Genomic DNA, 10,847 nt, shown 5'->3' with positions numbered 1-10,847 from the left:
GGGTTATTTTGGTGAGAACGTAGGCCTAGTTGTTTAGTACACTAATATGCTGTTTATTCATTAATATATTGCCTATTTGAAAATTGTCTTGTCAGTTTTAGAAATGTAAGCTAGGGCATCAGTGAAAACTCAGTGCTGATGATCCCCAACGAGAGCAGCCTTACATAAAGACAGTACTTTTGGAATCTACTACTGACTCTCATGTGTGTCTATGCAGTATTAAAAGATGCTGTATATATTAAAGAGGTTGAAACAGGCATTACAGTGGAAATTCTAATTATTGGATAGGGTGTTATCTGGGCCCTCCCTCCTCCTATTTGATGCACACATTGGTTGCCAGATTGACGAATTGGCGATCAAGAATATCAAGCTGTGCAATAAGGCTCCATATCACACTTCTGTAAATACCTGTAGCTTTGTGTCAATGGTCAGCTCAACAGGGTGTTATCCGGCCCCTCCTACTCCTATTTGATGCACACACTGGTTGCCAGATTGACGACCCGACGATCAAGAATGTCAAGCTGTGAAATAAGGTTCCATGTCAGCACTTCCGTAAACACCTGTAGCTTCCTGCCAGTGGTCAACTCAAAGCTGTATTGATATAAATTAATATCATACTGTTGAGTGTGTTTGTGCTCGGAAATAGCCTACACAACCAGTAAAAAAAGGATACGTTAACTTTTTTTAATGTTGTTTCTGCTTACCAAGGGAGCTAAGCACTTTAAAAAATATTTTGTAACAGAATACATGTCTTTATCGTCACTTCTAAGCTATTTATTGTGTCCTTGATTAATATAATATATCATATAATGTAATGTAATATAATATAATACAAAAAATATAAATCATTTAAAAAACATAAAATACATTTGTTTTCATTAAATAAAAGTAGGCAAGTTATAAAAAAAGAACATATTTTCATAATTTCCACAGTTGCCACATCGACCTAATGATACAGTTCCATCCCCTGTGAAACTTCATAAATGGTACGTACCGCTGACGAAAAGACACGCCTATACTGCAATGCCATTGGCTACTGCTGAGGCCATCGCTGTATATCTCATCAGTGATTGGTCAACGCCCGGCTCTCACAGTCTGGATGCTGCTGCAAGCGTGAGGTTTACCGGGCTGGACCAACCGAAGCATCTGCCTGCCGGTCTAACAGGCTTTTATTGTTCAGCAGCGCTCAAAGTGAAGGAAAACCTCTTTTTAAGGATATAACAAAGGAAGTAAGTGCACCATGCCTCGCCTTTTTAACATTAATTTGTCAGCTGTTGTTAGTAACTTCTCACTGACTAGCGCAGGCATACATTGCTTGTCTCGGGATCGTGTAACGTAAATTTTGTGGTATGGAAAGAATCTCTCAGTCAAGTGACTCGTGTTTTGCCTTATATCTTTCATAATGGAAACTGTGTATTGTTTCAATATCGATTAAAGGATGTTTAATAGTCTAGTGGACGTCGTATGTCTATAAACAGCGCGACCCATCAGGTAATAAACACGATTAAACGCGAGCGCGCACTCGACATCTGATATTTCCGTTATGAAGTCGTTGTATTATCATTGAACAACCTGCTAAATTACGATTGTTACCATTTCGCGGTGTCTTGAGACATGTTGAGTGTTGTGTAGCGTAAGGGCTTGGTCGCCCCTTTGTGTGACACCCTCGATATGGTCCAAATGGGATGAGTCTACATCATCACCACCATCTTCATCATCATCATCATCATCATCATCTTCAGCCTCTAAATAAATGCGATCTACATAGCTGAAGATATTACAGATGCACTGCATTGCATGAATGTGTTTGTGCACGTTCACAATACCGCATGTTTACACTTCACATGGTTGCATGATTCTCTGAGACATGCAGTTAATCAGTATTTCTAGTCATTTTCCCATTACAACGGTAGGTATGAAAAAAATGTATTAAAAAAATAGCAATTCATATGTTTTGTTTTTCAATTATTATTAATGTTATATGTAACATTTATTAAAAACCCCATATATAATCTTATTTATTGCACATTTTTTTTCTCTTTTGCAATGGTTCAGATTGCACTTAATGCCCTATCTGGACCATTCAATTGAACAGGAGTTGCTTCCACAAGACAGATTAGAAGTTTCCATCTACATTAAGTTACACTACCCAGATGAGTGCCATCTGGATCTCGTGGAATATGGCATGGTTCAAAAGTGGGTCATTCCAGAGGAAGGCCTTCATGAGTCATGGCGAGAAACAAATGCTCCAATCATTTTTCTTCAGGCTGTGCTATTAGGACAGGACAGATAAAGCTCATGCACTGTACTGTATCTTTTTATAGTAGGATGTCTAAGGACACACCCTTATATTCTACTGCTCCATAGTAGCCCCTCCTTGCATGCACAGACACACTCATGCATACACAGACACACACACGATTCACCATCAGGGGCTCAAATCAGAGGGTGGGGGAACCCTGGGCAGCGCCATACTGTGAGTATGCCGCACCCACCTGCCCCCGACTCAGTCTTTGCAGCAAAGACTCGCATGCACACTTTCACTTGGGATTAGATCATAAGGAAGTGCAGTGCTGCAGGGAATGTGTAGCAACAGCTGCTAGCCTACATATATTTCCTGCTAGCAATTTCACATCCCTGCGCATTTTCAACGCTGGAAAATCTGGGTCAGAATTCATTTCTGCTCATTTAACTTGATTTACAGTACGCTCGCTCTGTGTGTTGTGGCTTTGTTGCGTCAACATTTCTTAAAATGTGTCATGAATAATTAACATATACATGTAATTATCATGTTAAGAGCTGGAGTCGATAATGTAACTACTCGTGCCAAGCTGGTGATAATCACACATGTTGGTGTAAGCTTACCTCTTAAGTGAGGCTCTGGAATGGTGGGATGGATTGTAACCTCTTAAAACTAATGTTGTGGAACATTTGAGCTGTGATACAGTATGAATGATTGATCCTGTTTGGATGTCAAGTAAGGATACGGTTGGTTTCTATAGCCTAAATGTGGGAAAATTGATTCATGCAAATTCTCTATTGAGATGCATGATGTCATTCTGAAAGTATGGGGTGCATGTTATTATTGTAAAACTGCGTTCATACAGTTCATGTTAATTGGTTATGAAAAACATGGAAATATTAAGTCGAAATATCAGGTCAAGTTTTTAGATTTCTTTATTGACTAAAAATAGAAGAAAAAAGTTTGGGTTTGGTAAAAAAAAATCCTTTTTATTTATTTATTTGTTTTATTTAAATTTGTATTTGTTTATTTTTTTACCAAGACCAACATTTATTTGGCAAGGAAGTGAAAACCACAATACTGTGAAATATTATTTAAATTTAAAATAACTGTTGCGATGGAAATGCTGAACTTCCAGCAGCCAATAATCTATTCCAGGGGTGCCCAAACTTTTACTTATGAAGAGCCAAAAACCAAACATGATCGAGGGCAGTGGGCCGAAAGTAAATATAGCAAACTGTATTGCCATGGGTAATTAATTTCCTAATTTATTTTCCTGATAATAATATTAATAATGCAGTATAATTTGATTAGCTTACGATAATATGTGCATTGTCCTGTATTCGTGGAGAGACAGTATTTACATTATTAAAAATCCGATTTACAACATTTAATTGAAACGCTTAATTTTGATGCTAATTTGCTAATTAAACATTTATTATTGTTTTGATACTACTTGGCTGATAAGGCAAAATGTTTGATTTTGACTGGTCTATGAACATTTTAAGGTGTACAATTATATTAATGAAAATGCACAGCAATGGTAGTTTCAAGCAGGTTTTGGCTGCATATGTAAGAAATTATATAATAATAACTAAATAATTCAATAGTCTGTCGTCAGTTGTTGTTACATCAATTTTGAAGCAGTTGCTGCTTAGTGCTTTTGTGGATACCACGAATCATTTGGTCACAAGGTTCTTTAAATACAGTTAGAAAGAACAGCATTTATTTAAGTTAATTGTTTAAGTAAATTTATTCAAGTTAATTGTAACTACATTATAAATGTCTTAACTGTCAGTTTTAATCAATTGAGCATCTGTACAGAATAAAAGCATTAATTATGAGTAGGGTTGGGTATCGTTTGATTGATTGAATGATTGATTGATTGATTGATTTATTTTATGAAATCCAAACTGCTGCTTTGAAACTGTACTGGTATCTAAATGGTGCCTTAATGGATATAAAAACAGTCACAAAACTTCTCAAAAAATTATAATTTTTTTAATTAAAAACAAACAAACACACCAAAAAATGTAAATCTGTATTTTTGGTTTTGGTTATTTTTATGTAAAGTTTTACAAATTATTTTGCAAATAAATGACTATATTGCCAAAAAAAGACACCTTTCCTTTCTTACTGCATGTCTTGACCTATCAAGGGATCATTATAATGATAGAGAACACATATTTTTACTAAAAATAATTAATTTTGACAGAACAGTTACAAGCCTAATGTCATGCTTAGTCTTTCATCCAGTAACTTGCTGTGTCTGCGCTTTTTTATACCAAAGTTATGATCTAAAAATTGTCTTTAAGCTTAAACTGTAGTAGCTGATACTCATTCTTCTCTTCACACATGAATTCATCGGCATTGCATCTCTGGTTATTGCTGTCTTAAGTAGTGTTGTTGTTCTTCAGACCGACTGAGAAACAAGCATCAGCCCGCTTAAGCTATGACAACTTGTGGACAAACTAGGTTGAGAAAAAACAGTTCGGTGTGACACCGGCTCATATATTATATGCATGCTGGACTGCATGTCTACAGTATGTAGGTTTAGATAGACTGGGATTTCAATCACCAGCTCAGGTATTTAAGTGCCACTGAAATGATGTACCAGAATCTGTGTTACGGTCCAGTTAAGTACCTGTTATAAAGGACATACAGTAGGTTTTGGTACGTGTGTATATGGCTGCTGCGATGATAATTAGTCAACCTCAATATTTTTAATTGACTTTATTTTACCTTTTAAGTTTTGATTTCATTCTTGTGTGTCGACAGACGGCAGAGTTTCCTTACAGCATTGTTTATATGCGCACACATATTTATATATATATATCTCATACTTTGGTTACCGAGTGCAATCAACGGCAATTCAGAGCCCCACGTGGATGTATCATTCATTTTCCTTTGGTTTAGTCTCTATTTCAAAGGTCGCCGCAGCGGAATAAACCGCCAACTATTCCAGGATATGTTGCAGCGGATGCCCTTCCAGCTGCAACTCAGTACTGGGAAACACCCATACACACCCATTTACACACACACACACTCATGCCAACATAGTTTATTCAATACACTTATACAGCATGTCTTTGGACTGTTGGGGAAAAGCCCACCCGGAGGAGCATGCGAATACGGGGAGAACATGCAAACTCCACACAGAAATGCCAAATGACCCAGCCGGCACTCGAACCAGTGACTTTCTTGCTGTGAGGCAACAGTGCTAACCACTGAGCCACCGTGCTGCCCCATCTGCATTTTCACTTCAGCAAATTACTTTGAGCAGATAATGTAATTGATATTCAGAAACCTGACAAATTAGTAGCAATATATTTTTTGTTTGTAAACGACCTGTAACTAGGCCCACACGGAATCTGCGCACACAGAATTCCACAGATTTTTAGCCCATCATTGATTCTGTTTATTTACTTGTGTAAATGTGTGTAAATTTATATTTATTCAGTTTTTAAAATTAATAACACTGGTATTATTGACTTATGTGAAAATGTTCATATGATTTATTTACAATACAGTTTGCAAAGTAATATTTACTGTCTTTTAGTAGATTTATTATATGAGAGACTTGCTTTGTTTACCAAATAAAGTAGATCTAGTTGGATTTGCATTGTAAACATTAAATAAAAGTTAAAAAGGTGTTATTTTTTATTTCATATATTAAGGTTTTAGTTATGATACTCCCAAAATCATTCCGCATAAATCCGCAGATTTTTAACACAATTCTGGGCAGAAATAGCAAAAAATGTCTGCAGATTCCGTCTGGCCCTACCTATAACATGTCAAACATTACTCACTTTTCTTCAGCTTATTCCTTTATTTGTAAGGGGTTGTCTTAGCAGAGTCAACCGCCAGCATCTGTAAGTACTATAAAAAATTATTGAATTAAAAATAGGGCTGCACAACGGCTGTGAGTATTTTGTGAGTTTAAAACTGTTGGGCACAAGAAATTCTGACATTTGGTCATAGGTGTTACAAAGACGAATTGCATTTAATTCTTTTTTTAAGATGAAGACCATCCCGTGTTATTTTACATTTGCACTGTAATAAATGTTTTTCTTATCTATAGCTGGAAAAAATAAGTATTGAACATATTTGAAATCACCTTTAGAAATATGAAAACATATTTCTAAATGTGCCTTTGACTTAAAAATTTCCCTGGATTTTGGTAACAACTAAAGAAATTCATATACGCAAAGATAACAAATCGAATTAGTTTACTAATGAAGTTATGTGTAATAAAAAAATGAAATGACATAGGAAATAATATTGAACACATGAAGAAATAGAGGTGTAGAAAGTCAGTGAAAGCCCAGACAGCAGATGAAATCTCTCAGTAGTTATTCAGCAACCCTCTGACCTTCGTCATTGTGAATTAATATTCACTGCTTTAGTCCAACATTTACATTAGCAGGATGATGAAGATGAAACCAGAGCGGACATTTCAGCAAGACAATGATCCAAAACACAGCCAAGGAAACTCCTAAATGCTTTCAGAGAAAGAAAATCAAACTGAAGAATGGCCCAGCCAATTACCTGACTTGAATCCAATAGAAAATTCTAATTAAAGCTCAGATTTGATAGACGAGACTCACAGAACCATCAAGAATTTTACTCTTTTGAAGTCTGTGAAAAACTCACACCTAAACAATTCATGTGACTTCATTCTCCATATAAGAGTTGTCTTTAAGCTGCCATCACCAAAAAACCTTTTATATAAAGTATTAAAAAAGTTTCAGTAGTTCAGTACTTTTTCATTGTGTCATTTCATTGTCATTACACAAAACTGATTTTTCTGATTTTTTGTTTTGTTTTATTTTTATGTTTGGGTTTTTACCAAATTCTGGTTCAATTGCATTTCAAAAGCTCCAATACAAATATTATTCCGAGCAAAAAAAACATGACGTGTTCATTACTTATTTTCTCCGCTGTATGTAAATTGGCAAACTGAAAACAATACTATTTTACTTACCCCATTGATATTGTTTTGCTTGTTTTAAAGAAAAAATACTTAATGTTTACTCATTGTTTCTGAAAACAAAACAAATTTTTTATGTTTCTTGATTTAAGAATTTTGATATTTTGGAAAAGCATTTCTTGCATTGTGATTATTTAATTTCTGAACCTGAATACTGTTAGACTAACCAAACAACGGAGCAAATGGAGAAATTTGAACTATTGTGTTCATATCATATCCAATATTGTGCAGCCCTAATAGAAAATATTTAATTTACTGGTGTTTTGTTCAAACTTTAGTTTTCCTTGCGTGAGATGCTGGTTATTTTTTTACGTTTGACAATAAAATTATCATTTATTTTCAGTTATTTTATTTTTACTTTTTTAAAGGCAACATGCCTTTTACATTAAAACCGAAATGTTTACTGATTCAGTTTACTCTGAATCATACATTTGTATATAATTTCACTTAAAGAAAAATGAATGGAAAATATTTGAAATGTACCTGCAATTCTGCAATGTACACATTAGTATTTGCCCAATATAATACACATCATCACTCTGTCTTTTGACTGTCTTTTAGGTTGAACCATGTCTTCCAGCTCAGCAACGGTGCGCATCCTCATAAAGGGAGGTAAAGTGGTCAACGATGACTTCACACAAGAAGCAGATGTGTACATCGAGAATGGCATCATCCAGCAGGTGGGCAAAGAGCTGATGATCCCAGGTGGGGCCAAGGTTATAGATGCCACGGGAAAGCTGGTGCTTCCGGGTGGCATAGACACCAGCGTTCACCTAAACGAGAGCTTCATGAATGGCACTACTGCAGACGACTTCTACAGCGGCACAAAGGTACGGGGGTCAAACACATTTTAGTGTCTGTATTTACATTTACAAAAGTGATTTTATTTTCATACTCTTATTCTCAGGGCCATTTTATATCGAAGTTGATATTTAGCCGCACCATGTTGGTGTTTCATAACAGCTGATTTCTACGAGGTGGGTCGTTAGAATTTATATTCTGCCGAATTTATATTCATATCAAAACATATTAAATATAAAGTAAAGTGTCTGTGTTGATGCTTCAAACTACTTATGTTAATCAAGTCCTTTAATATGTCATCAAATTACTTTTGTCCTGAATATGCTAGATTTTTTTGATATGTAAACTGACACTCAATGACATTTTAGCAGGTGTCTACTGTAAATACTAACTTATTACTATACCACACTACCAAGTAATTGTGCCTTATTGGGAATAATTTATAGGTACACGTTACCCGAACAATTTTTTATAATCAAGGCCTCATATTTCAATCCCATCTTTTTTCCACATGGATAAACTCAAGCCCCGCTCTGCTTTCATTTTATATATTGTTTTTATATCTACATGTAATATCTTGTTCGATTTGGACATATGTCACATTAAAGTTGTAAAATGAGGTTTAATATTGACAGAAAATTTTATATATAAGGCTTTGGTTAAGAATATTTTTGGATTCCCCACAATTTCACTCATCAAAATTATAATTTTTTTTATCTCGCCATATTTGTAGTCTAATTGTTATATGTACATTAATTTTTACTTGCGTATTGATCCAATTTTGCACTGAAGCAGCAATTCTTCAACTCTTTTTTTTTCTATATTTTTTGGAACAAAATAGATAATTGATTTATTCATAATCATGTTTTATTCATTTGTTCCCTCATTTTTAATTAGTTAGACCTTGACCAAAGAGGAAAGAAACTAATTAATGGCTGAAATTAATTCTTAAGTCATAATAATAGTATATTATTTATCCCATGTATCTTATGGTTATGGTAGGGCACCATACATCTGGGATTCTATATTTTTTATACATTAGTTTACTATAATATTAAAGAGACCGATTGTTAAGAAGGCTTCTGACTTTAGCTTTGTCAATCTCAAGATTAAATAATGTGCTTCTAGTTGGGATGTTTAAAAAGAAAGTCAACGCAAAAAGATTGATTTTTAGACTTTGGTCCGCCCACACCTTTTGTGGCCCCCACCATCTGTCAAGGGCATTTAATTTCACAACAACTCAATAAGTGCTTCTCCAAAGTAACTAGTATGATTGTACTGCTTAGAGCCTAATATAAAGTCTACTCTTTGTTTGAAATTGTTAGAATTTCCATTAGGGCTGCAAAATATATAGTTTCAGCATCAATATCGCAATGCGATCATTCGCAATAGTCACGTTGTGAACATACGCAATGTTGTGTCTGGATTTTTAATTTATTTCCCATATTATCCCGAATTTTGATTGCCATTCTTAAGCCAATTGTAATGGTTTGTTTTTGGTTCCATTTGGAGAGCTGAGCTATTATAACCCAGAGCTGGGTTATAATTTTGCAACCTTTTTTGAGACCTGTGTGAGGGTGTTAAAAGCATTCAGGCCTAAGAATTTGTACTGTTGGTAACTTGGACAAATGAATAACGAATGAACTCTTAATAAAACGAAGACTATGCAGTATTATTTTACATTTGATTATTCAATTACTGGACACCTGAATACAGTTCGACTCATCGGAAAAAGCAGTCAAACGATTTTTATTTATTTGGTATCTTTTTCTTTATTGAATTTATCTACGCTTGTAGATTGTTTCTTATACTTTATGCATATGTATTCCCTTACAGAATCATCACAATCAATCTAAAATGATGAATTCTTTTAAATAGTTATTCAACTCATTTAGTGAAATTGAAGAGTTCAGATGCAAAAACCTCTAAATGGCATCTAAAATGTCCTCCTAAAATGAGCATTTTTCTCAGCCTCCTATATTTATGTTCAGTTCTTTCACTTTAAAGGCAATGAAAAGAACTTATCTGTCACTATAAAACTAAAATTACAGAGTCCACACACTGGAGTTGGAAAAAAAGTTTATTTTTAGAAGAAAATATAAAATGGCATTTAGAGGTTTTTGCATCTAAACTTTTCAATTGTATTCATATCGCAATATATATCACAGAATAAAAAATATCGCAATGTTAGATTTTTCCAATATCGCCGGCTCTAATTTCCATTACAACTATTGCATTTCGTATTGACTGTATTTGATGCAATATGACTTATTTGAGAAAAATGACTGCATAAAATGAAAGACCTTTATATAACTCTAAACCAAAAGGAGGAGTGATGTAACATCCATTTATTGTCAGATTCATTTGTTCGTGTTTTATAAATACTTCAAAAGCTGAGATGCTTACGCTTCAGCTGCCCTGCCTAAATAAATCCCATGGGTCACTTAGCAGACTCACACTCTCTGTCTGGCTCCGTCAACCGCAGGGCACGATTCACCATCACAAATACATGCACACTTTTATTCTGTGACCGCTACAGGCATTGAAATGACAAATAAAGAGTTGTTGTCTGCGTTGTTATTGTTAGCCTTGGCAACACAAGTGGCATTCTCTCTCTCTCTCTCTCTCTCTCTCTCCCTCCTCCACACCACCACCATAAGACTCACCAGGCACAGAGACAAATGGAGATCAGATTCTGTTTCCATAGATACAGGAGCATTGCTGCAAAGACTGCTGCAAAAGCCTTTCACTTGTGCCATTGTGCTGGAAGACAATGGTGCACAAATACAAACCCCTTCATTGGAACTGGCTGCA

The 10,847-nt window shown here is 35.0% G+C and overlaps 1 protein-coding gene across 3 annotated transcripts in view; it reads left to right on the top strand.

Annotated features, from left to right (window-relative positions):
* The first annotated feature begins 1,105 nt into the window (after positions 1 to 1,105).
* dpysl5a (dihydropyrimidinase like 5a) overlaps positions 1,106 to 10,847 on the top strand; it is a 34,689-nt gene continuing 24,947 nt past the window's right edge. Inside the window, exons 1-2 of one of the 3 annotated variants that reach the window (XM_056477133.1) lie at positions 1,106 to 1,229; positions 7,794 to 8,062. In XM_056477133.1, coding sequence (XP_056333108.1) covers positions 7,802 to 8,062 — 261 coding nt within the window. In that variant the 5' untranslated portion in view covers positions 1,106 to 1,229; positions 7,794 to 7,801. Of the gene's footprint in view, positions 1,230 to 2,414; positions 2,477 to 2,580; positions 2,667 to 7,793; positions 8,063 to 10,847 lie in introns of those variants that run through there. The other 2 variants (XM_056477135.1, XM_056477134.1) reach the window with 2 other exon arrangements.

The sequence above is a fragment of the Danio aesculapii genome, chromosome 17 (genome assembly GCF_903798145.1).
Source record: "Danio aesculapii chromosome 17, fDanAes4.1, whole genome shotgun sequence".
NCBI lineage: Eukaryota > Metazoa > Chordata > Actinopteri > Cypriniformes > Danionidae > Danio > Danio aesculapii.
The sequence above is the reverse complement of the archived record's forward strand: the minus strand, read 5'-3'. Positions and strand labels throughout refer to the sequence as shown.